The sequence below is a fragment of the Pectinophora gossypiella genome, chromosome 7 (assembly GCF_024362695.1).
Source record: "Pectinophora gossypiella chromosome 7, ilPecGoss1.1, whole genome shotgun sequence".
Classification (NCBI taxonomy): domain Eukaryota; kingdom Metazoa; phylum Arthropoda; class Insecta; order Lepidoptera; family Gelechiidae; genus Pectinophora; species Pectinophora gossypiella.
In genome coordinates this window covers 8924200-8951844 of record NC_065410.1, presented here as the reverse complement: position 1 = coordinate 8951844, position 27645 = coordinate 8924200, and the positions used below count along the sequence as shown (strand labels likewise).

Here is a 27645-nt window from a genome sequence, read left to right as displayed (position 1 = left end):
ATGGTTGCACTGACGACATTGGTTTTCATTCAAAATGCGCGTTAGAGCCTTTCCGATCTCTTTCTTGTATTCCGTGATCCTGTTGCTGTTATGTTATGGACGTCGACATAGCGTAATATCGTCAGACTTATGAAGTTACAACTATGATACGAAGTCTTAAATAGGTTATTTTATTTGTATACAAATACCAGTCTAGACGTCAGAAATCAAGTACTACTTAATATACACTAGGTAACATTGGTTTGCTCTCTGTGCTACTGAACAGTTTATTTTCTAATCAAGCGCGATATGTGTATAAGCAATACGATTATCTACACGTTAAAAAACGATAATACTTCAATCTAGCTGAATTTTATAGTAAAAAAACACATAACAGATGCAGCCGAGCGTGTATAATGTCTGAAGTAGACTCGTTTATTTGCTGTGAACCGGTCTAGACTCCGAGACCCTGGCAAAGCTCCCAGCGATATTACATTCGTGTAGTGAATAACTAGAGCATAACGTGTACGTAGGTATTGTTTTATAAAAATGCAGTTTTTTATAATGTGCGACATAAATTATGGCGCAGGTCGGCCTTGGAAAACTAGGTGAATGACGTCAATTTTTATTACCAGCCTCCAGTTACATTGATACACTGTGTATTACCTACCTACATTGTTTATATTTTATTTTATAGAAATAGGTTCGTGTTTCATCGCAATCGTACTCTCAGTAAGGTTACGATCTTACGGTGCTATCGAAGATAGAGCAGGCGTACCTACCTAGGAAATGATTCTAAGCAATAATAACAAAGATAAATAGCGACATAAGTAGGTAGAAAATGTACGATGAGATGATAGTTATGCCTTTCTGAACTATTCATAAACTTTCACCCATTTTTTTTTTCTAGACGCTTAACTACAAAGACAATTCTTTCGTATGTACTACAAGGTTAAGCCACAGACATAATTTCTTTCATAACACAAAGACCATAAGTGACTAGGATGAATCATTAAAAATGGTGGCTTGAGACCAACTATGAATCAGAATTCTCACAATTATTTTGATATTTACATTCAGTCTCGTCAGATCACGTCATCGTATACACAATTAACATCCGCGATTTGCCTAACTATAAATTATAAAATTAACTATATCTTCAGGTTTAATTCCTTATGTGGTTGAAAATAGAGCTGGCGCCAAATTGTGGATAGGTAGATACTTTCGAACTCTATCAAGAACTTGACGATTACGCATATATTGTGGCAAAAAAGAGACAAAACATATAACGACACTACCTACGTCTTGGATTTGCCAACATCAATTCAATATTACCCTAAAATATTCAGTTTATCCGTGTACAGTACGTGCCCGAGCTTAAGGTATGCGATTACTTCCTTAGCTGGTACAAAATACAGTTGGTATAATGTGGTATTCTCTCATTCTAGGTATGGCAAAAGTTTTGTTTGGTAAGTAAATGTTAGAATGCTGATTGGTAACTACCTACACGAAGAGGAATTTGCCTTAAAAAGTAGGTATTATTCGTCGCAGCGAAAATAGGAGATGCCAGTTTCCTATATTAAGTCGTCAGCATTTCCTATACTTACTATTTAAACCTTAATTTACTCTCGCATGTAGAGTACCCATGACTTCCGTTTTAGTTTTTTTTCCGAATAAATGTTAGGGAGTTTGACTTCGATAGCTAAAGAGAGAAAATTGGACTGACCTGAAGCTCCTCGTCTGCTGGATTTCGGGGCGCCCCGGTCTCGTTCACCACAAGCAGTGTATATAGTTCTTGTGTATAAGATTGCACTTGTCTTGTGTCGATAATTTGGAGTAATTGAGCACTTTTGGGAAATAGAAAAGCCTAGAAGGCGTATGAGCTCGTTGAGCCGTTGTGATTCGACTTGGAAAAGTCTTGAGAATGAAATGTTCATCTATTGGAGAACCAAGGATAAAATAGAATCAACGAATACATTATTACATATCTATTATTATAATAGTAGTATCTATCTACTTAATAGTCTATATTACAAACTGCAGACGCAGAATCTTGGCTAGTACCAGCCTGATATTTAAATAAAATTAAAAATCGAAAGTTATTGAATGAAAAGACATAAATAAACATACAAAAAAACATAAACAATACAAACATAAATAAACATATAAATAGACATATGCTCTAGAGCAATAAGGCCGCCCAAATGGTACTATATTCATGTGTTATGTCTTATGTCTGATTGTTGTAGGTAATTTAGTTCTGTGCAATAAAGTATATTTGATTTGATTTGAAATACCTATAATGTTTAACAATAGTTCAAATGTCTGATAGTGTCCCTAATGTTTCTTTACACGGTTAACTAACATACCTACTATTTTTCAGTACCTTTCCATTATGTGCTTCGTTTAATAGCAAATCATGTAGTTAAGTTTTATATACCTACGTAGTATGGATGAGGTTGTGTGAAATGAAACAAAACAAACATGGAGAGGCCGAGCCATAAATAACATAACACCTCCGCGATGCAAGAATTATGGACACACTCACTATTCCACCGTATTATCAAAAAACATTGATCTAAGAAAGCCAAATGTAATCCAGTCACGCAACACCCAAGTTTCTCGGCTATTTTAGCCGAATTCCCGGACTTCTGTTTATTTGATCTACTGAATGTAAATAATCACCAACGTGAACAAAAACACCGGAATCGTTAAGATAAATACACAATTATATTTCGGGTAAAAACAGAGGTTAACGTACGATTGTGTAAACAAAACATAAATCATAGTGCATATTATCATAGGAGACAGTAATAACAAAGTGTTATTATTAGATCGTATTTATACGTATGTATTTTATTTATTTATTGTTCAGGTAATCAACAGCTTATATAGTATACATAGTAGTGATATAATATTTTAAGTAACAAGAAAGCCACCAAGCAAGTTTATATATTACCCCAGGTTACATATGAAACGTGTAGGCATCACTTAGTTTACAATTATACATAGAAAACCTTCGATATATGTATATTATATATGATCGATGTTGGTAGTATTTTGTTAACATTTTAGACGATCTTTTTTTGATAAATTTTATGGAAATCAGTGAGTGTGTTTTGAGTTAAGTATGTGTAAGTAGGGAATATAATGTAGGTATTCGGAACAGAAGCGCTCTTGATAAATCTGCAGAATAGGAAGTTATATATTCGACCCTATTCAAATAAACGTAATAAATTGTTCGTAATACCTGTAGGCTTGTGTAAGACCTGTTTTTGAATACACCTACTCAAGTAGGTGTACCTATTTGTAAAGAAAAAACAAGGCTAAGCTTACGACTGATTTATTCCAATGCTTCAAGGAGCAAGCAAGAAGAAAATGACGAGTCCATTATTACAATCGATTAGCCAGTTAGTAAGTCAGCTGCTGTTGTAGAGCTATTAAAATTACAATCTCTTCAAGGTTTCATTATAGGTGCATGTTACTACAACACCCGAACTTTCTGCATTATGTAGCTACCTACAATAGTTACCTACTATGGTATGATATAAGATAATAAGACATCAGTAATGAAATACATCTATGGGACAATGCATAAAAAGGTGGGCTGGGTACAATTGTTACATTTTAACTTTGGCAATTTATAAGTTAAGTCATAATACTCCTAATATCCTAATATAATTGGGTACTACGAGTTGCCAATGAAAGTTTGGAGAACAGCGGCTGCAAAGTCGGGAGGATAACCTTCGGCCGGGAGTCACGGCCGCAGCCTCGAAAGGCCAACGTTCTTGTGTTTGCTATGAAGCTAGAAGTCTGGCTGCCTAGGTTGCTCGACCTCTGCCGTGCACCCACGCCAATACTTGTACTTTCTATACCGAGTACTATCAATGGTTAGCCAAAGCAGTTGAAACTTTACTTCGATATACCTAAAGGTGATTCAAAATATGGCACTTGCACCTAAATCATAGTTTGATTGGATGTTTCAGTTTATAACAGAAATCTGTTTTGAACCTAATGATTACGTATTATTGAACCTATAATTAGTTTCGTAAACATATTTTGTTATCCCCTCTACCTATTTGATACCTCTAATGTTTTTAACATTGACTCTACCCATGAAATATCTTCCTCTATCTGGGTCTCTACCTCTAAGTAGTTGATTTACTATCTTTATAAAGTAATCAGATTTGAATCTCAAATCTTTGTTTTGAAACATTTAAATCCAGACATTTAGAAAAGTTATTTAGGTAGAACATCGAACACTCTCCCAAACATTGCATATTTTATTTGAAGCTAGCCTTCAACCAAGGCCACATAAAACATAGAATAGTGAGGTTTTGTTAGAATCTACGAATGTCGTGACGTGCAGATATTGGTTCGTTGCCCGGTCGCTGTATCGACCCGTGACGTCACAGGGCGTCTTCCTCCCCCCTCAGTAGGTATACCTACTATAACAGAACACGGCCCGTCGCGGGACTGAACAAAATGAACACGCGCTCTACATTACTCGCAGCTTTAGAACCTCTCGAATTGTCATATCGAGGGTTGAAAGGCAAATGGGTTTAAGCGACATTTTGGGCGAAATTGACTTATATATATATTCGGAATCAGCGATTTTTTCCGCGTCGACTGATCTTGGTTTCAGATCAATCGAAGCTACTTTTTGGCGCTTCAACCAATTAGCACTTTGGGTACATTTTTAAAAACCCGTGTTTTAACCGACAAAAAAATGAACAAAATTCTGGGCTGGTGGCATATCAGTCGTATTCCGGGATATGAGTCGGTCACATAAGCTGTTATGTCTTTTCATTTTCATGATTCGAAGGCTGTTAAAGCGTTTTCCCTGACAGTGTTTTGTTATAGATAAGTCGGTTAAATCATTTGTCCTTAGACGAAACGAAAATAGATTTGGCGCTTAAATCTTTTTGCTTTAATCCAGATTTTATAAATATTGTCGCTTCAACCGTTTTGCCTTCGACAGTTTAAAAGTAAAATTGGCACTTGAACTGTTTTGCCTTTACCGAAAATATTCATAGAATTTGACTTCAGCTATTTATGCTACATTTTTTTAATTTTTTTGTCGTATAAAACAACTATCTTTTTCTTTTGAAAGGACTTAAAACGTTTTTCCAAAACAAAAAAGAAATAATGTTAACATTTCAGTCATCGCAATTTTGTATGAAACCTTGTGCCCGCATCACTTCAACATATCAAAATAAGTATGGGCAGGTCCTGGTTGGGCGGTTCACACAGCTAAAAATTACGATTGGGAAGACCGGGAGTGTGCGTGTCATCATGTCACCCAAGCCGTATCCGTTGATGGTGACTTCTATTTGTGTCTATCCCAAGTCGTTGTTGTGGTAGACTTTGACGTGGCTAGCGGAACCGAACTTCGAATTGAAGATCTGGTCACATGGCATACAATCAAGCTGGCCAGCCGAGTTTACCGTGTAATTGTAGGAAGGTTTCCGTTAAGTTTTCCGTATTTGGCGTCTTGGACTAAGATTTTCGAGGACTATATCACGCGCTATTCCAGGTTCAGACACACTCATCCCAACTATCAGTTGGCATGTTGAAAGCCACATGGTTGCGCTTGAGTACGTCTTTGTACCGCAGGTATTGTCCACCTTGTTTACAGTTCCTTCTAGACACCTCGAAATAGAAAACATTTCTGTCATCCATTCGCATGACGTGACCGCACCATCGTAGGTGATGTTTTATGATGAGAGCTTCTATTCCGAATATGCCAGAACGACGTAATACTAATGTTATTGGAAAACCATCTTGCCGCTTTATGCGAAGGATGGACCTTAGACATTTAAAGTGTTACGTATCAAGTACGCCGCTGAGACTTTGTACACTAATATTTTAAGTTTTCCAAAGGCTGCCACTGTTATCTGGGCTGGCAACTCCGATGACTTTGGAGTCATTTCATATTTGAGAACCCAAATATTTTAATTTTGAAACTTCCTCCAGCTCAGCGCCCTTTAAAGCAACATTGGAAGAAGCTACATCCCCGGAGCATCCTCTGGATGGTTATTTTAAAAGGGTTTTGCACAAAACTATAAATATTATGGTGTGTTACTTAATTGAATCGGCCATTCCTCGGCAAGTTTGGTTAACTGATGCATAGATGTGAGACGTGAGAGATCAAAAATGATCTTATTCATTTTAACCTTAATTTCAATTAAGCTATAGATAACAATTCCATAGAGTATCCCACTTATGCGTGATACAGAAGCGATATATAAAGAAAATAGACTAGGAACCATGGCTCCATGTGTTATGACATAGCCTTGTTTCGCGCCGTAGGTAACGACGAATAGCTCTGAAAAGTTACTTCTAAATCAAACTGTCGTCATCATGTCGTCATGATATTGTCGTATCAGGATAAGTCATAACTTTTCAGGACAATCTGTTTTCTTTAGAGCAATCCACAAGCCGCGTGAAGCCTCACGCAGCACATAACAAAGGCCGATGTTGTTCAAGCCTTTTGGCCTGAATCTGTTTAATAACAAAACCGTACCCCCATATCTCTGTCCGGACAAAATCATCATTGGGTTTCCGGAAGTACCTTTTCTGCATCACGGGATAGAATAACGTTAAGGCTAAAATTTAATATCGATCGCCATCGACTCGCAAAGAGGAAGAAGGCTAAAATCATTCCAGCAGCTGACTCCCATATCTTCAGGATGAGTTTGTATAACCAGTTATTAATGTGTTGGCATATTATACAGTTGAGATGGTATTTTTGATGTGTAGGTATTCGTCATCCTTCTTAGCGCTGTAAGAAGTTCTTCAAAGGTCGGGGGTGCCGCTAGATCTTAAGCGAAACCCCCGACCTTGTTGTAACAAACAAGTCACTATTGGGATTACTATTGGGATTTAAGACATCGTTAAAATGTGTCCAAAGCGCTGCTAATAAGTCTTTCTGATCAGTGAGGCGTTGGGTCTTTTCCTTGTTGTAGATTGAAACTCTCTTCAAAGTTTGTGGCCGAAAACAGTCTTGAAACTGTCGAAAATTACCGGAACTGGATTGATAGGAATCAGCATAGAGCTGAATTTCACAAGCTTATTCCACCTGGCATTTGTTTTTGAGACATATGGTGACAGAAAAGCCCGCCTGTAGTTCCCCACGAGCTGATTTTCACGTTAGAACCATCGCACCAATCTAGTTTCTAGTGTTTCAATCTAGTTAGTCAATCTAGTTTTGCGGTCTGGTTTACCAACCAATAACTTCGGTAGAGCAGAGCACAGCTATAAAAATGCTCGGCAAAGGAACACCATCTATTTATTATTATTATCATCTATATTATCTCATCGACAGATGTGTCTGCTGCGATGTCCGACGTATCTCGGCTTTAAAAGCATGATCGAGTTCTGTTATTGTTTGTCAACTTCGACGGTATCTTATGGCCAGCTTGAAGTGGAGGTTTTAGGCGCAAATGTGACAGAAATTTTGATCAAACAAGTCGCTGATCTACCCACCCCTGGCCGCGTCTTAATATGAGAGCAATCAGTACATCACTGCAGTCTGTCCTAGTACCGCGTACCATCTAGTAGGAGCCAGTGCTTGGAACTTGCATCCAGCCACGTGGTCTTAAATTTTTCAGTAAATCGGAAACAGGTTGTGATAGTGAGATTAAACTCAGCACAGAGTATAAGCATATTAAGACTTTTTCAAAGCTATTTGTTTCTTTTATTGCCCGCATTCAGTTGGTGACAGTCATCTGTCATCCGCCATCATACGCGGTTTACCATATACTTAAAAAGTCGAATTAAGCATGTGTAACAATCTTTATGGTTATATTCTAGATCCTGTTTCTTAATTAAATCGATTTACTCATTATATCCGCCGTGATTTTTCCTAATATTGTAAGGTACAAATATCTGTAAATGCCTTGCCCGACTAAAATCTCTCCCAGGAAAAACGGCTTAAGGACCGACTTTATTTCCGATCTTACTAATATTTGGATTTCATACAATTGAAATTAGTAGCGGATGGTCACTTAAGATTTTTTCCTTCCCTGTCATATAACCTTTTATGGAGGTTAAGCTGATTTGCCTCTAGTCTTCTTTTTTTAAGAAGTCGTTTAACTCATTTAGCTTTAGTCAAACTAATAAGTGAGAGGTCTCTTAAAGCATTTTGCTTTTAGCCAATATTTGGCTCTAGTGGATATCAACCGTTTTTCCTTCAACTGTAATTTAGTTCAATTGAGGCATTTTGTATTAAGCGACTTCTAAAATCTATAACTGATGTGTTTTTCGAACCAAATAAATACAGAATTGTGCAACGTTTAATTTAAAATAATTCTTACCATTTTGAACACTTTTGATTCAGTAGTTTTTTTTATATGAATTTTTTTTGAAAAAATAAAACTTTAAATGGCTCTCCTGTAAAGTTCACAAACTGTCGCTTAAACCCATTTGCCTTTCAACCCTCGATATAAAGCTAAGCGCAAATGATGCGCAGCGCAGTGCAATTTTATCACCCAACCACGACCGCCTCAAGCTTTAATGAAACCAGTTCTGTATAAATAGTTAATAGCAGCCAGATCCGACTGGACCGCCTAGTCAAGGTTTATCTTATTGAAAGTCTAAAACGATTAACGAGTAAGATAACAAGTTCTAATGCAAATAATGGACAGAAATTTTCGTCAATAATGCCTATAAAAGTACCTGTGCTTTTGGCTCGTTTGTATCTGTGATTCAATTATAGTAGATAGTAGAATAAAATGTGAACTTACCACAAGCGATCAGCACCACGAGGGCGGTGAATCCGGTAAACATAGCCATGTTCACAGTCACTGGGACACTTCACAGGGCACTTTAGTCACTGGCAGAACTCAGAACAAAAAATGGCACTAACAAAACAAAAAGAAAACTCGATGCGCCGCAAGTGCGGCCGGGCACTGCCCGAATCTGAAACAAACAAAGAAATAATTTAGATTATATCGCACTCATTCGAACTCTTCTCATCATCGCCGTATCCCTGGCGTTATCCCATTTTAAAAAGGCCAGCTTACCTAACCTAAAGATTTCACAGTTCTATATTTTACAGAACCGACTCAAACTCTTCTAACATAAGCTTATGACATAATTATATAATTACATAAGCCCAATTCGGCTAGTCAGTGGTACATCCACCGCAAGATGAACTAAGTACCCCTACTACACCGAGCTTTCTGTCCAAACTCTTCTCATTGCATTAAATTACAGTTACCCTAATGTGCACTTTTTGTGATGTTTTCTGAAACTACCGCAAGTCGTTAGAATGAAATCTCTTTTTAAACAGACTTAGTAGCACTTTGAGCTCCTATACTTGCCTACCAAATAAACTTAAAATTGTGAGAATCTCTTATCGAATAATAATGAAAATCGTTTACAACTTTCGTGATCCGTTGTCTGTATTTTAACTTTCGGTACGTAGTATTACTTATTTTATGCTTTTGGTTCCTATGTTGTAAAGTTGACTGACATAGTTCATTCATGTGGACGCACCTGCAGCGCAGCGCCCCTTGCCGTGTTTATAGAGGGTTTATTTCTGAATAAATAGGTCAATTAGTAACGCAGAGTGGTCAAAATTGCTTTTGGACTGGAAAATCTCATAAACTGCTGGTTGGTGGGCGGAACTGTGCGCCGTCACGCTATGTTACTCGTTAAATACGCATCAACTCGACCCCAACTTGCTGGGAATCGGTAACGCACTTTTTGAGTATTGTTTTTTGAATAATACAATCTAATTTCCGGGAAACTTTTTATAACTAAAATTACGAAGCCAGTCGGTAATAGTTTGTCTTATTGGGGCTTTAATAATTAAGGATGGAAAGGACGATATTGGAAAGTGTCAGTACAGGCTAAAAATAGAATAAAGCGAACATACAAAGTTAGGGCGTCGAGCCCCAAATTTTTCGTCGTGTGTTCTTTCCCTCTTTTAATTTATTAAAAAGGGGAGCTTACGTTTTGATGAATCAACAAGATTACAGAAATTAATTTGTTTTATTCTGGGTCGCGTTTTGTAGGAGCTGTTGGATGTATGGTTACTATGGATATTTAAAGTGCTAAGTGTAGGTAAGAGCGGATACATTGTTTTGACAACCAAGCATAACATAACACCTAATCTGCGTCAGAAACAACGCGTGTTTCTGTCTTGGAAGTGTAAGCACTTGACTAAACTACGAGGGGAGGTCAAAAAGTTCGCGGAATTGAGGGGTTGGAGGGGGTTGGTTTGCTCGTATAGGTAGCCGCTAGTTGCACACCTCATTAACAGTATATGTACCAAGTTTGAAGCAAAACGGGTCATTAACGTTTGAACTATCGACCAGCAAACAAGTGAATCGGGAAGAACTCAGCGAATGTGGAGAAAATTGAACACCGCGCCGTCATTAAGTTCCTCACCAAGCAAGGAAAATCCGCTCAGACGATTTTTCAAGAGCTGTTAGCAGTTTACGCGGACTCTGCCCCTGGTAAAACCATGGTTTACAAGTGGCATAGTCTTTTCAAGCAAGGAAGAGAGTCGATTGAAGATGACCCCCGCTCCGGACGGCCCATTGAGGCCACCACACCGGAAATCATCGAAAAAGTAGAGAAACTTGTATTAGAAGATACCCGCTTGAAGAAGAAGCAGCTTGCAGCAATGGTCGGTGTATCCGAAACAAGTATTTTAAATATCCTACTTCAACATCTTGGGATGACTAAGGTCAGCGCAAGATGGGTTCCAAGAATGCTCACGCCACTTCAAAAAAGCGAGCGTGTCGAGTGTTCTCGCCAGTTTTTAGAGCTCTGTGGAGAGAATAAGGAAGAAGTTATGGCCCGGATTGTTACTGGAGATAAAATCTGGGTTCACCACTATGAACCTGAGTCGAAGCAAGAGTCGATGCAGTGGCATAAAAAAGGCACACCTCCTCCAAAGAAGTTAAGGTGTCACAATCGGCCGGAAAGATCATGGCCACTATTTTTTGGGATACAGAAGGTATTTGCTGATTGATTATAAAGATCGTGGTGTGACTATAACGGGACATTACTACGCTTCTTTACTGGATAGATTGAAAGAGGCTATCAAGGAAAAAAGAAGAGGAAAGCTGTCAAGAGGTGTGCTCCTTTTGCACGACAACGCACCCGTCCACACGTGCCATGTTGCGACGGCTGCCATTCACCGATGCGGGTTCGAAAAATTAAACCACCCGCCTTACAGTCCAGACTTGGCCCCCAGCGATTATTATTTGTTCCCAAAAATGAAAAAGGAACTGCGTGGACGAAAATTTGGCGATGATGAAGAAGTCAAGTCTGCAATTTCGGCCTATTTTGACAGCAAAGAGAAATCTTTTTTTTATGATGGAATAAACAAATTATTTAATAGATCCGGAAAATGTGTTAAGGTTAAGGGAGAATATATTGAAAAGGAAAAATAGTTTCGTGTTTAATTTCGACCCCCTTCCCCCTCATTCCGCGAACTTTTTGACCTCCCCTCGTACAGCCTCATGTTTCAATGAGCGTAGTGCAGTGCAGTGACACAGATGAAACAATCTGATGCTTTCAGTAGCCACAGATAGATATTAGAAACAGCTGCGATATCAATCGACGCTAAACAGTGATCGTATCTAGTTACAAATGGTTGTAGCAGTCACAACAAGTAATGAAGAGTTATAATTGTGATGCGGTTGTTTTAGTTTTGTTTTTTATTTATTTTAGTAGTATAATCTACTCCTCTTCGGTTAATTCACTGTACAAACATACACTTACCAACGTAAATTCACCTTTATCAGTTTAAAGCAAAATCTTTAATTGTAAAATAATTTTAATGTGTTCTGCAACAGAAGTGACAGTGGAGCGATCGTCCTCGGCAAGTTAACGGTTGACAGTGACATCATCACGTCAATTTGAGTCTCAAGCAATTTAGCACCGGATCCTGCTCGTGCGCCGATGGGGCGATGTTTATTTTGGAGTCAGCCAGCGCTTATAAATGACCAAATATCTATCTAATTTATCAAAATTTACTTATAGCTAGCTATAGGTAGCTTCTATTATTTTTCTTTTTAGTAGTTACTGCTCGTTTACTTATTTTAAAATTTTAATATCTTAGTCATGTATATTTTTGTCATACATGACTCAGTCACTAAAATTTCATATCATACTGTTCTGATGTAAGTAGTTGTTATTAATTTTTCGATAACCTTCTAACTTGACAAAGTGATTGGAATAGCAATGCATTGGAAATGCATTAATGAACGCTTCAAAATCGTCAAGCTTTTTCAGCATAGATGCGTACTCTCATCATTCGGTTATTGACAGGCTGCAGTGCGAACTACGTATTGGAATAAGGTACGGAGCACCCAACGTTGAGTGACGGAAGGTTATTTCTGGCTCCATTATCCAGAAATGGCCAGCGTTCGGTCGTGTTTGGGTTTCACGATCGAACGTTTATATCCGTTAGAGTGGGGCAGTTAAAATGTTCCTCGCAAACAGTTACTATACGTCTTTATTGAATACTACTGAAGTTACCAGTTTTATCGATTTGGCACAGATATCAGCTGACTATCTATGTTATTAACGCAACCCTTATCTGTTTGAGTCACATAAGCGGATAATAATGTTGTTGTAACATTTTTCAGTTCATTTCGAATTGCTTTTCGATTTCCTTCAAGTCGTCGATAAAGCTGTCTCGGTGTTATTGAATTCTTAGCCGGCACAAATCTCCTTCACAAATCTTATATGTAAAGGAGGAATTGATCGCCACCCTGCGCTCCAAGCCGTCTGGGAGGCTGTCGTCCTCGGCCACCCCCCCAGAGAGGGTGGATGCCGTTCATCCAGCAATGTCCTCATCCCACGCACCCCCTCTCACCTTACGCTGAATGTCGCAAACAGTCGTATACTTGTACGTGATGGGTACGACGACGTTCTGATTACCATCTTTTTATACCTCGGCATATTCACGTAGATAGAAGTAGGTATTTCATTGGTTTTGTAATTTGAGGATCGCGATGTTTACAAAAATCGGCGCGCGCTGTTGCAAAACAGTTTGAAATTTCATATTCGCCAAACAAGACCGAGTTAACAAGCATTCACCGAGCAAATTGGCAATTTAGAAGTTCAATAGAGCCTAGCGAGATGCTGTTCTAATAGAATCTTTTGAGGAAGAAATTAGGATTGGCCGGTCCATTTACTTAGTCGATGTTAGATTTATGTAACACTAATTATACCTACCTAGTCGTATTTATTAATATAGTAACTACTGACATTCGTACAGCAAAGATAACGCGTTTGTTTTATATAGTAACGAAAACATAGGTACGTAGTTGTATTTTACTTTCCTGAGTTTCCAGATAAAATATAAGTTGTTTAAATAAATACCCGATTGTTTAGAAATTGACGGTCGATTCTTGCTCGGATCTTAAACGACATAACAAGTATAGTTCATTGTCACAAAGAACTTGCAAGAAAGTAATTCATCGCAATTCACAAAAATACATTTAAAGGACTAAACGAAATGCTCTACCTGCGACAACGTCCTTATAAAAACTTGTTTAGCCAGCTTTTGAGCGTTTTGCACCTGCTGCCAACTTGTATGTTTGGTTGGACGCACCATGTGTTCGTAATCTGATTCATAATTACGACACGTTTTGAACATCGAAAATTTTGGGTCGAAAACAAAATATCAAACTATTACACGAACGCTACGAGTAAGGAAATATGAGAAAGTTCGGCTATCGAATTAAGTTAGTGTTGTTATTCTTGTGGGCCTACAGATTGAAAGTAAGTATTCATACATTTGCATATGGTATTAGATATGTGTATGCAGGGCTCATTTCACGTGTTTCGCCCTTACCCCTGTACAGTCCGTATTTGGGGGAAGGTCGTCGTGCCAGGAGGGCTGAGGGTCGAGCGGCCCTCCGCCGAAATTAATGGCCGACCAAATGTTTTCCCTTCACACTCACTTCGCAAACGTGATAAGCAACATTTCTCAGAATCATCCGCCATATTATATACAGACGATTTGCCAGAGTATCTACGTGTGAGATTTTCTTAGGAATGAACTGTCATTACTAGGCTTTTTGTAGCAGTGAGTATGACGACGTGAATATGGAAAGGCAGCGATTTCCACAGCGAAAGCTCGGATAGCAAATAACTCGCTGGAGTTTCACCATTTAGGTTTAACTGCAGTAAATTACTATCTTAATCGTAAAGGTCTATAGGTAGAGCCAGAAACATATTAAATACTAATTCAGAAATTCATAATTACTTGTAGGTGTAGGTAGGTACGATTCGGCGTGAAAAATTCCAAGTCTATGGGTACGATTACGTTCGATGAGTATTATAATAGATTAGAAGACTATGAATTCATTTATGTAGGTAATGTAGTACCTAGTAAAAGCATGGTTATTTTGCAAGTTATATTGAAAATGACCGGAGGATTGCGGTCGCATGTTTTGATTAGATTAGGTATTAGTGAGTGTGAATCATGTCTTCTATTGCTTACGTACCCACGGATTATAAGAAACCGACTAAGTGTTAGTATAGCGAATAAGAGAAGACATGTCGTCTTCTGGAATACTTACAATTGAGTAATTTTAAAATTGTCACGTTTTTGTTATGAACTCCACAATAAATCGCTACACAGTTGTTATAGAACGTCATAAAAGTTTTAAAAAAGTTATATTGAGAGTTCAAATCAGCCAAAATCAATACATTACAAAATGTGACCGGCCGCTGTTTCCCAACATCCGCCGCCCACTGAATGTTTTGGCTTTTCTAGACTACGAAACCATAGTTTGTGAATGGTCACTGGTGATAAATGATATCCATTCACTTTTATTTCCATAGTGCTACGAAAATCGTATGAAACTCCTAGCGGAGTACGATCTGCGACTTACGCACACATGGTCGACGCAGAGCAGTAGTTTTGTATATTAAACCGTCCAAATCAGACGTCTTTAGCAACGTTATAAATAGGATTGACGGTATATTATCACAACATTGTATGCAAAATATATTGACTAATGTAATGAGGGCTGATATGAGCGACTACGCGGTCAAGAAAGACAACATCGTTATCGATCGTAGCCGCGCGTTCGTACCGGCGGCGGGGTGGTTCGCAAAATCACTTTTATCACACAAAGGTATTATTGCGGGTTGTGCGGTAAGGTGGGAAGTTACCTGCGAGGATGGAGCGGCGGCTCAGAGCTGCGCCACACACTTGCAACCACAACACACGCGGCAGACGAGTGGCACAACCAACCCGTCCAAGCGATAGACGCGGAGTGACTCACAAGTACCTACAGCTATGAAACGGCCGATGACATTCGAATTCGGGACTATACTCGAACTTCAAGTTAACGCGTAAGTTACTGATTTAATATTATTTAGTTAGATTTTGATAACGTGTAGTGCGTTGCTGCACATTAAATGCTTTTTACATGTAAGTAATTAAGTAACACGATAATTAATAAATAAATCAGACAAAATTAATGGATTAAAAAGTGTTATGTACCTATGCAGTAGGTACCCATGAATTATATTCTATATTTGTAAATTAACTATTTTAATGTCTTACCCAGTATTGTCTGCTGTTCTGTTCTACCTGACTAGGAAGTCAGTCCTCACGTCACTCGAGTATAGTCCAGCTGAGATAAAGACAGATGGTTCCGTCGTCCCTTTCGACAGCAAGCAGGGGGTGGCGCCCACGCGGGGGATGCAGGGTCAGCGGGAGAGGCGCGGGGTGGCAAGATTCGCAGGACAAGAATTGCGCGCGCAAGGACTCTCCGGGGGCGATTATCGTACGTACGTACGCACGCGTCACCCGTGCCTAGCAATGTTTCGTCGTACATCGATCGGATATAAACAGTCCTTATAACAGTTCCTTAACGATCCAAGCAATGTATTCATAATTCTTAAAGATAAAGGCAAATCATATGCATTTCGTTCTTCATCTCGTATCGCTGAGAATTTGCGTTCAATTTATAAAGAATATTTGAATTACACAGCATTTCTAAGCATTAGTTAATTCGGATGTCGTATTTGAACTGTATCGCATTAATGTAAGAGTAGAGTTCACACTAGAGAATAAAAATTGGGACCGGAACAATGCTTCTGTATAAAATACTCTTTAGATTTACATATTGTTGACTAAAAATAAATTTCATTTTAAATAAAACTCCGACCTTTTATATAGTAGTTTATTAAAAATAATATCAGAGTAATATAACAGTACATGTCAGTACACCTAACAGTTGCTAGGGCAGTATGTTTGCATTTGTATAAAACACTCGAAAACATTATAGGTACAATTATTATAAAAACCAACTTTAAAACGTCTCTGATGTAGATTTTATGGCACATAAACGTAAATATTAATTTATCCTTACACTACAATGATTACGTGAGATGATCAAAATGTACTTAAAATAATATACCAATGGCACATAATTTTACTAGTAAATAAATTGTAAAATATTTGATATGAAATATTATGTATGTAGCTGCTTCACACTTATTTATCTTACTTCATCACCTCTTTCGATAAATATTTATAATAATCTCAACAAAATACACATAAAACATTATGAAAATATGAATAGAGTGAGTGTACATAATGTTATAATTCTTTAACATTTTATATTCCTTCAAATTGACTCTAAATTCTAACATCAATAAATTATGTATTAACTATTATTTATTTTTTATATTATTTGTTAAGGCATAACTTTGCTACATAATAGTGCGATACTTGGATGATTGCAAGCGCATATTTCAAATTACTACTCCAAATAGACACGCTGAAATATTATGGACTAGACAGGAAAGTAGTATGGAGGAAGTTCACTGGAAAAATAAGATCTTTGTAAATATAAAATCTTGACAAGTTGCAATATCTTTTTTTCATTTTTTTTTTTCAAAAAAAGAAAAACACTAGCACCAAGGCTTTCGTTCTTTAAGAGTTTACAAGAATGGCATACAATAAGATTCCATTATCAGGTCTCCTTTAATTCAATTACTATTTTATTGACAGAAAGTTATCTTATTTCACTTCAAATAAAATCGATTTTATTGTGCGGATTTCATAGGAATAACCGAGACAGGTATTTGTAATAAATTCTGTTAAATTCGAACTAGGATGTTTAATCGATGAGGTTTTCTTTTTTTTTAATAACTACTAGAGACAAGGCTCTACCGGCGTAGGTGCCTGTGCCTTCTGTGTAGAATAAAACGGGTAATTCTCTCCTGTCCTGGACAAGGTGTACTACTAACCTTTGCAGGAAAGGAGCGGCTATATAGTTTCGTGCAGATAGTATTAACCCCTTGGCCTTCACAACGGGAGTTAAAGGGTTAAAGTTAGGCCGAGGTAAAGGAACATTATATTATAGCCTGTTTATGTAGGTGTCCAAGTAGAATCTAACCAGGGTGGTCGATATCGATAGACAGAAGCAACATTTCTGCAAATCATCGAAATGATTCGTAGAAAGTAGTAACGTGACTAAGGGCCCATTTTACCACTTGTTGTTAACTATCTGTTTGCCTACCTAGTACTTGTCGGGCAGGTATGATCAGTCAGTCTTTCAGCAAGTGGTTAATTGGTCCCAAGGTTGGGTTTCCATCAAAGCGAAGATATGCAGTAATCGAACAATCACCGCGAGGGAAAAAACAACAGAACGTCTTCCCGCGCTGTGATTGGTCGATTCCGCATATCTCCTCTCCTCTCCGCTTTGATAGAAATCACCCTCAGAGCCCCCCGTTAAAGTCTACCGCGGTCGTCGGTGGACACTTAACCCTGCACCTCATGCGGCGCGGGCAGCTTCTCCCAGGACGGCTCGACGCCCCAGATCTCGCGCGCGTACTCCGCGATGGTGCGGTCAGACGAGAACTTGCCGGACGACGCGATGTTCTCAATCACCATCTCCGCCCATTTCGCTTGGTTCTGCGGGGAGAAAGGGACATTAGCGAAAATATTTAGGTCAAAAATCATCATCATTTCCCTAGCATTTACTCCGTTTTCACAAAAATGCCAATATAGAAATCTAAGCCAATCTAAAATGATCAAAAACAATCTCATTTTAGTTTGACTTATTGACGAATTTAAATTACGAGATTTACGAGTTACGCAACAATGAGTACGACGATTGACTACGGTTACTGATAACGCCATCACTATAAGTATTTCCATACGAGTTTCTTGTTTCGATATTTCGTAAAAAGTATTTGCACTGACATACTATAAAGAAATAGACTTACAATCGCTAAGGATTTTCTCTGAAAAAGCGTCCGAACTGTGTTGTACATACGTATGCATTCAATTATGTAGGTAGTCTAAGTTCGTTCCTTCAAATAAAGATGTTATTTTTAAAATAAAGAACAAGTAGATTAGTTTTACAGTGTCGTCATTACGCCCATAGCGACTAAATTCGACACGCCGTCGATTAGTGACAAGAAGCCCCGCGAACACTTTTTTACACAGATTGGTAGTCTATTTGTTTACATACGAGGTCAATGCTCATTTGACTATCTAGTCAAATGGCAATCTTTGCCATCTAGCCTATTCTTACGGCAGCTACCTTGTCTAGACGTCGTGGTTGCCGGATGGTCAAGAAAAGAGCTTACAGATCTTCGAACTCTTACCTGATAGACGGCAGCGACTTTGTCCTGCGCTTGTATGTAGGCGTCGAAGTCAGCCAGGTGCAGGAAGCGGTCGTGGTTGAGCAGCACGTCGGCCACGTGCGCGAACCGGCCCGGCTGGTCGGGCGAGAAGAAACCGCTGCGGATCTGCTCAATGCACTGCCGCAGCTCCGGGTTGCGCTCGTAATATTCGTATGCGTTGTACCTGGAACAGAGGGTTTACATTAGTACACAACATAACATGAGTTCACGACTGTATCTCAATTGGTGTAGAGGTACATCCATTGCAAGATGAACTAAGTACCTACACCTCACCGAGCTTTTTATACATACATACATACATGGGTTTTGGTCTTCACACGCCTACTTCCCTTTGGGGTAGACAGAGACCACGGTTTTCCACTTGCTATCCTGACATACCACCTTTGCTTCCTCCACTCTCATCAAAGACTTCATTCATGCTCGTCGGTTTAGAGTACTATTGATCTGGCCTTTAGAGAAGTGTGTCAGGATCGAAGCAAATGGAATTCTATAGTCTTTGCTTACCCCGGTGGGAAATAAGCGTGAGTTTATGTATGTATGTATATATCTGGCTTTTCTTTAAATATCCTGGATCTGATCGCGGTCTTCCTCTTCCAACTCTACCATTTACACCCGCGAATAAATTTATAGAACAGTTAAATAATTTGTAGTGCTATTTGCACTTCTCGTGTGGAAATGTCCAGGAAACGACTAACAACCTTAAACGAGAGAGCCATAGAGCGTTTTATCTGGCACGCTGAATTTAGTCGAACTGCAAATCTCAGCACCAATCCATATTAGTGAAAACGCACCTTCAGCCATTTTTTTGATGACCCTAGAACCACTGTGTTAAGGCGAGTAACAATAAGTCTGGTCAAAAGTATAAGCTGTTTGGTGTCTGTGTAAACTCACCCCTTGCGCTGCAGGGCTTCAACGTCGTCGACCCTCATGCCGAAGATGAAGAAGTTGTGCTCGCCCGCCTCCTCGGCCATCTCGACGTTGGCTCCGTCCATGGTGCCGATGGTCAGCGCGCCGTTCAACATGAACTTCATGTTGCCCGTGCCTGAAGCTTCCGTGCCCGCTGTTGAGATCTATAGTGCAAAAGGACTTTTTTTTACAGAAAGTCGTTTATTTATTTACTTAATTCAAAAACCTATCTTCAAAAGTAACGGTACTTTTATCTACTCGTGGTTTCGGCATGCGTTGCGTGTCTTAAGAGTTTGTCACTCAGTGATTGGATTGGCGATTTGCTGTCAAATCGGAATTGCTTTGACTGTCTTGAAGATCTTAACGCAAGACCCGAAAGTCTCCGAAAGAGACCCGCAATAGCAACTATACATGTGTGTTAGCTCTGCGCGGCTAAACAAATTAGAGAAGTAGCGACATACCTGCTCACTGAGGTCGGCAGCCGGCATGATGCGCTCGGCCAGCGTGACGCGGTAGTTCTCCAGGAAGATCAGCTTCAACTTGTCGCCCACGTCGGGGTCGTTGTTCACCTGACAGGGAGCGAGGAAATATTAGATATATAAAACAAAAAACAATTATATAAGGACCCCGGACCACAATTTCTAAAGACTATATGATATTTAGACGATGATGGGCTGATAATTTATCACCGGTTCATTATATCCACTCCAGAACGAAGATTTGGAAAGATAAGAATGTAAGTATAACAATAAAGCTTACGGTGTTGCCAACAGCGCAGGCGAGAGCGATGATTTGCTTGGCGATGTAGTAGCCGGGCGCGGCCTTGCCTCCGATCATGACGGTGCGCGGTGTGAAGGCGGCGCCGGGGTCGCGCTTGATGCGGTTGTACAGCGTAATCACGTGCAGGATGTTCAGCAGCTGCCGCTTGTACTCGTGGATGCGCTTCACCTGCACGTCAAACATGGACGCCGGGTTGATCTTCACGCCCGTGTCGCGCTCGATCAGCGCCGCCAGCTTCAACTTGTTCTCCTGCTTCACTTTCATCACCGCGCGCTGGAACGCCGGGTCCTTGGCCCACCGCTTCAGGTCCTTCAACTTGTCCAGGTGCACGGTCCACTCCTCGCCGATCTTGTCGCAGATCAGATCAGACAACCCGGGGTTGCACAGCAGCAACCACCGGCGCGGCGTGATCCCGTTGGTCTTGTTTTGGAACTTCTCTGGCCACATCTCGTAGAAGTCGCGGAAGACGGTCTTCTTGAGGATATCGGAATGAATGGCGGCGACGCCGTTGATGGCGTGCGAGCCGACGATGCAGAGGTTGGCCATGTTGACGCGCTTGTCGCCCTCCTCCTCGATGAGCGACATGCGGCGCATGCGGTCGAAGTCGCCGGGCCAGCGCTTCTCCACCTCCTGCAGGTGCAGGAAGTTGATGTGGTAGATGAGCTGCATGTGCCGCGGCAGCACGTTCTCCATCATGGAGCACGGCCACCTCTCCAGCGCCTCGGGCAGCACGGTGTGGTTCGTGTACGCGCAGCTCTTCACCACCAGTTTCCAGGCCTCATCGTAGGGAACTTTCTCGATGTCGATCAAGATTCTTAGAAGTTCGGGAATGGCGAGGGCGGGGTGGGTGTCGTTGAGTTGAATGGCGACCTTCTCGGGGAGGTGTTCGAAGGATGTGCGGACGGCCTCGCGGCTGCCGAACTGGGACGCCTTGTATCTGCGGATGATGTCCTGCAGCGTGGCGGCGCACATGAAGTACTCCTGGCGCAGACGCAGCTCCTTGCCTTCGAAGAAGTTGTCATTGGGGTACAGCACGCGGGATATGTTCTCTGCGACGTTGCGGTCCAGTACGGCCTGAATGTAGTCACCAGAGTTGACTGAAAAAGTAAAGGAATCATATATATATTCTATTGTTGCGTTACTAAATTGCTGGTCTAGACAAGATGTCAACTCGGATCATAACTGAATAAATAACTAAATCAAAAGACCGTGACATCATTTATTAGACTTGGACTTTAGTTGAAGAGTTTGTTCTATTTTGATTATTATCAGTGTTGCTAGACACATCATGACCCTAGCTAGTATGTGCTCGTACTTACAGAATTTGAGGTTGAAGTCGATGGGGCTCTTAGCGGACCAGAGCCGCAGGGTGTTCACCACGTTGTTGTTGTAACCGGGGATGGGGTTATCGTATGGCATAGCAAACACCACCTAGGCATTAAAATACTTGATTTACTTAGGAAACATTGAATGGAAACATCATAGGAGTTGGTACGCTAAGCCCTCAATAGCGAAAGTTTCGAATTATGATCGTGCAGATTTCGGTAAGGATACGGGCGTGAGTAGAGTATGTATGTAGTACATTAAAAACGTAAAAAGTCACTTGTATATTCGATCCCTATTGTTGAACTAATGTTTGGAATTCCCGTCCTTATGAGTTAAAGAAGCTTACAACATAAACAGCCTATATACGTCCCACTTCTGGGCACAGGCCTGCCCTCAATCAACCTGTGGGGGTATGAAGCATTCACCATGTTGCTCCTCTGCGAGTTGGTGGAAAGAAGATGCTCATTCAACGAATATTTTAGGGTTTGTTCAAGTGATAGCCGCATGTGAGGAGGCATTCGTTATTACTTGAGAACACAATACCGTTTATAGACCTTATATATACCTAATTATAGCAATACCTACTCGTGTTAGAACACGATTGTAGACAATTATCATATGAAGCCACGATAGCTGGCTACTATTGAAGAATTTATTTCACGATAAATATTTATGAACGCCGAAATCACGTATGACTCAGCTGATAACGTTGCGATCATGATGTTTTATAAAAAGAGGAATGGTTATCACGATGTACCTAATGTACAGAGTTGATTACCTATAACTAGAATTTTTATCTACTTTGTTATGACAAGATGATAGATTAAGATTGCTTTGCCAATCAGAGTCAACGTAACCATTACATCGGCAAGTAGTTTTTTTTATTGCAACATTACCATATAGTGTAAAACACTTTATTGTTCATAAAAACACATACCTACTTAAAGATAAAAATACACAGAAAATTTAAATACACAAAATGTGGAACTCTTCTAAGGAACATTCATTACTTAATGTTCTTGACCCATTCTTAACCTTATTACTGTTATTATTAATAATAACCTTATTATTGATAATCTTTTATATCTAATCAGTTTATACTACATGTTTATCTCCTTCCCATTCTCGTAAAACATGGAACAATATTATGACAACTAATAGCATAAATAATTCCAGATAATTATGTTTATCTAATATTGCGATCGTGCAAATAAATAGTTCGCATTATCACATAACAACAAGATGCATAACGTTACGTCTCAAAGGTCATTGTATTGATACGTGGTGAATGAGTGTATTGATAAGACGACGGAAGTAAATACTCATTTTAATGTTTTCACAATTATTCAATTTACCCTGAATGAATTTTAGATATGGTTGTTATGCGGGTACCGCAAAGCGCGGGCGTTAAACTCGGTGACGTGTGGGGACTTAGTTCATCATGCGATGAATGTATGTATGCACCTTTGATTACCCCAATTAGAAATATAGTGGCCCCGATTCCTGCAGACACCGCCTAATTTTATTTTAGGTTATATCCGTCATTTTCGTATCCGTCGAAAAGGAAAGGGACGGATGATTCACAGCTCTTAATTTTAGGAAGAATGAGTAAATTAATGTGTCGAGTTATTGACTGACGTAAAATTTTTAGACGGTTGGTTTAGATTTGTGCTTAAAATTGACGTGTGTTCCATAAATTTTATGCTTGTCGATTACCCGTCCCTTTCCTTTTCGGCGGATAAGAAAAGGACAGATATAACTTAAAATAAAATTAAATGGTATTTACAGGAATTAGCACCAGTGGCGAGCTTAATGCTCCCTATGTGTTATTCGGTTTACCAGGCCTAGGCCTATTTGACTGAAATAGCATCATTTTCACTATTTAAGTCTGTTCATAGTATAATTATACTGTACTATCCGAAGCTCCCGGGTTCGATCCCGGTCACAAAAATCTCTTTGTGATACCTAGTTTGCTTAGGATAGTTTACTTAAGACATTATACGCTGATCATCCGAATATCCGGAAGTAAGATGATCCGTGCTTCGGAAGGCACGTTAAGCCGTTGGTCCCGGTTAATAATTACTGATGTAAGTACGTACCTAGGCATTACAATAATAACCCTGACACTAGGGTTGATGAGGTTGGTCAACTACATCACAACTTACACGATGGAAGAAGATAGAATGATTATGAAGCGTCGGATCGCGATCGGATCATACAAGGATTTAGGCTTTCCTTTGCCAATCAACAGACTTTCTGCAGGAAAACGGAAAAGTAGAGGTTGCTTGGATGTCTCCATACATATCCCAATACTTCGTATCCATCATTCACCGTCACCATTGTCAGGTGCTCAGTCCCTCGCCCATATGGTATGATACGTTAGTATAGTATACTAAGTTTTAGTTTTTTTGGTGTTTTTTTTTTTTAGTTTAGTTTGTGTCGTATCTGCGCGCTACACTGCAGCTGTACAAATGTACCATATCCTTTGCCGAAGGTTGTCTGGAAGAGATCGCTCTTAGCGATAAGGCCGCCTTTGCCCACCTTAGAATAAGTTTATCCTGTAAATGTTTTGTGAATTTGTGTGCAATAAAGTGTTTTTATTATTATTTTTTCCTTTATGGATTGCAGGCGTGAGTTTATGAATGTATTCATACCTACATAAGATCACGCCTATTTCCCGTTGGGGTAAACAGAGACCACGGAATATTTATGTATGTGTGTGTGTTGTAAGGATGCAGCGATGCCTAAAAGTGGATGGTTTTGAGGTATACCTGCGTATCGACCCACTTCTTGCCGTCGGGCGTGTCGACGACGCGGCCATAGAAGTTGACGGGCAGCATGAACTCAGGCCGCGCCTTCTCCCACGGGTTGCCGTAGCGCAGCCAGTCGTCCGGCTCCTCCTGCTGCTCGCCGTTCTCGATCTTCTGGGCGAAGATACCGTACTCGTATCTGATACCTAAAGGAACAATATTAGGGCTCAAAATATAGCGGCTCAATAACCCTAACACCAGAACCAACGTTCAGTGAACTCAACCGACACGAGAGATTACGTCAATGGAAACTACTTTTTTCATTGATAACTTCAAAATTCCTATTATGAAGGGTATAGGTTTCAATTAAAACCAATTATGAATGAAAAAATAAATGTAATAGGTACTTACCTACTGTGGCGAACGTTATAAAACGTCAATGACCCCAAGGAAGTGATAAAACTATTAGTAGAAACTTGGGAGTACCTCTCTATCGTTTCTATAAAATTAATATTAGTGAAATCGATTTTTACATAAAGCTCGGTGAGGCGTAAATGAATGTAACTCTGACTATCACAATTGGGATGAAGTCGTAAGCTTATGGTATATTATGATTTAATGCTAATAAAAATAGTCTCGTTTCATTTTTTATTCCGACTTATTTCGATTACTGTTAGGGATAGCCTTCATGAGTAATTTCAATCATGAACCGTGGCGTGAGTATCATTGATGTAGATCATGTGAACTAGAGAATGTTATCCTATAATTACAGTTGAGAGCGACAACGACCGCTGAAGGTCACAAGAATACTTTTTATGAGCTCTTTGGGTCAAATAAAAGTTGTGAACAAGGTTCATCTTATTTTTATACTCCTTCACACAAGATGTTTATAATATGAGTCAATTTGTAGCGGTATCTGAGATAGACGTGTGACTACGTCATTTTGTAAACATAGCTTGAATAATTCCTGAAAATGCTTTCTACTTCTATTTGCGATGGAAAGTTATACGAGATTTGGTATCGTCCATGCGGTCGGAGATATATAATTGGCACGGCGCCAAAACATGTTGTCAACTAACTCAATTGATTCGATTCATTGTCCGAATCTTCGTAAAAGACATGTAACTGCAATTTGGAGCCTGTGTCAAAGATAAATTATAAAATTCTAATCTAGAAATAGAAGTCAGTCTAAGATGATAAAAAATCTATCTCAATTTACTTTTCGACTTATTTTCGAATTTTATTTATAAATGAAGAAACAATTAGTACGACATTTGACCGCTTTTATTGCTGACGTCACAGGGGAATATTTCCATACAAACTCCAAAGAAAACTTTTCGGAAACAAGTATCTCATTTGACTAGGTTGTCAAGTAGCCTATTACATTTTTTTTCTATGAGCTTAAGCTTAGCTTGACTACTAAGTTCAAAGATTTCAAACATCCTATTTATAATTAAAATTCATTGTAAATATTTAATTGCAGTTTGCTGCCAATGGTATGACTTCATCTCATAAACACAACACCACATTTATTTCTGTGTGTTAAAATGTAAATGCCCATTACAGGGTTTGTAATGTAGTAGAGGGAAAATGTGCCAGACATTTACAGATTTTGTTCTATTAAAAAAATATAAATGAAAAAGTGTAGACCGTATTTATAGCTATAAATAATTCAATAAGTACTGATAGTAATTAATAAAAATAGTAAAGAATAATTCCATAAAAAATCACTTTAAATGGTCTTTTAACTTTATATAATAAAAAGTAATCCTACAAAGAAAAACCATTATTAGATTCATTATAAATGCAAAGACTTTGATTATGTATGATTAAGATTATCAGATTTATAATAAATAATTCTTTATTGAAAGCAATAAACCTATATGTAGTAATACATAGTTTAGTTGCTTACCTTGATAAACTTTTCATTGCTTACCTTTTATGGTACATAAATGACTTTACAATTATGGGTAATACATACCATAGCCATAAGCAGCTAGACCCAGAGTAGCCATGGAGTCAAGGAAGCAGGCAGCTAGACGGCCGAGACCTCCATTGCCCAGACCAGCGTCTTCTTCCAGCTCCTCCAGCTCTTCAATGTCCAGACCTAACTGGTAGAGGGCCTCATCTACGGTGCCCTGGATACCCAAGTTGATCATAGTGTTCTGCAGAGACCGGCCCATGTAGTACTCCAGTGAAAGGTAGTACACACGCTGTAAAAAAATGGAATTATTTAAAAACCTGTCAATTGATATAATTTTTGAGCAAAATTCTCAATAAAAAATTTGGAAATTTTTATTGATGAAATTATTTTCCTAATGATTATTCTCAAAAATGGAATAATTTGTTGTTTTCTCATTATTTCAAACCCAATATTTTTTTAATGAAACATGCTTGTTAAGATATTATAAACAAGTAAAATCCTTTAATTTAAATACAGTTAAAAAATATTGATGTAGGTACAATAAATAAAAACCACAAATAGTTACCTTGGGATCCTTTTCATAGTAATACTGCTGTGTTCTGATCCAACGGGAGACAAGGTGGTCCCTGACAGTGTGAGCCAGAGCGAAGTAATAGTCGCGCGGAGTCGCCACATTCCTGTCCTTTACCAGGGTGTAATGAACATGGCGATTGAACGCCTTCTTCACCTCAGTCACATTCTCAACAGAAGCGATGCCCCTCACGGAGATCTGCTTTCTCTTCTCGTGATCCGTCTGCACGCTCATGTTTCTGCAACAACCCTCTTAGTACAGCCACAGAACCCAGACTAACGCAACCGGCAATATTATCGCCGCTGTATACTAGGTAGGTAACAAAGTACTCGGCGATATCGGTCACCTTCACAAGGTCAAACGTAAAATAAAAGCATCATACCGCTCTTGCTGCTGCTATTGTCCACCACTACAATTCTAATTGATAGCACAAATAATTTGCACCAGAATTAATGAATTCTGGTTTTACACTAGTATTTTCTGGTTAGTTTAATTCAAAATTTCGATGTAATTTATTAAAACGAAAGTGACAGCTGATCGTTTTTTTTTTTTTTTTTTTGTTTGGTTTTCCCCGAAGGGTAAGGCAAAGGGAACTATGCCCATACAGCCATGTCTGACGTATTTTTTTTCTTGATGATTAATGAAATGATGAAAGGTGATGATGATGAAACCTAAGCCCCCACCCTCGGAGTAGACTCCTACTCCGAACCCCAAACGAATTAACTCAAAAGTCCGCATAAACTTTTGAGTTATGAAGCGGC

The 27645-nt window shown here is 39.2% G+C and overlaps 2 protein-coding genes and 1 long non-coding RNA gene across 38 annotated transcripts in view; 1 reads left to right on the top strand and 2 right to left on the bottom strand.

Annotated features, from left to right (window-relative positions):
• The window catches only part of LOC126367980 (Down syndrome cell adhesion molecule-like protein Dscam2), a 65347-nt gene extending 50117 nt beyond the window's left edge, over positions 1 to 15230 (bottom strand). For all 35 annotated transcript variants that reach the window (XM_050011790.1, XM_050011788.1, XM_050011775.1 and 32 more), the window contains exons 1-2: positions 15133 to 15230; positions 8727 to 8901 (exon numbers count right to left, since the gene is read on the bottom strand). In XM_050011790.1, the coding sequence (XP_049867747.1) occupies positions 8727 to 8775 (49 nt within the window). In that variant the 5' untranslated portion in view covers positions 8776 to 8901; positions 15133 to 15230. The remainder of the gene's footprint in view (positions 1 to 8726; positions 8902 to 15132) is intronic.
• On the top strand, positions 15215 to 16794 carry LOC126368116 (uncharacterized). Its single transcript, XR_007566541.1, has 2 exons — positions 15215 to 15315; positions 15565 to 16794. It is a non-coding gene; the product is annotated as an uncharacterized LOC126368116 (long non-coding RNA).
• Positions 16795 to 16874: 80 nt separating this feature from the next.
• Positions 16875 to 27424, bottom strand: LOC126368001 (glycogen phosphorylase). 2 transcript variants are annotated; one of them, XM_050011835.1, is made up of 10 exons: positions 27267 to 27424; positions 26879 to 27122; positions 26371 to 26602; positions 24411 to 24595; positions 21633 to 21744; positions 20293 to 21410; positions 19995 to 20102; positions 19519 to 19697; positions 18589 to 18790; positions 16875 to 17890 (listed from the first exon to the last, which is right to left on the bottom strand). In XM_050011835.1, the coding sequence occupies exons 2-10, from the start codon at positions 27116 to 27118 to the stop codon at positions 17738 to 17740; spliced, it is 2529 nt and encodes an 842-aa protein (XP_049867792.1). In that variant the 5' UTR covers positions 27119 to 27122; positions 27267 to 27424; the 3' UTR covers positions 16875 to 17737. The 2 variants fall into 2 exon arrangements, with proteins under 2 accessions (XP_049867792.1, XP_049867794.1); XM_050011837.1 differs by lacking the exon at positions 27267 to 27424 and having other exon boundaries at positions 26879 to 27203.
• Positions 27425 to 27645: the final 221 nt, after the last annotated feature.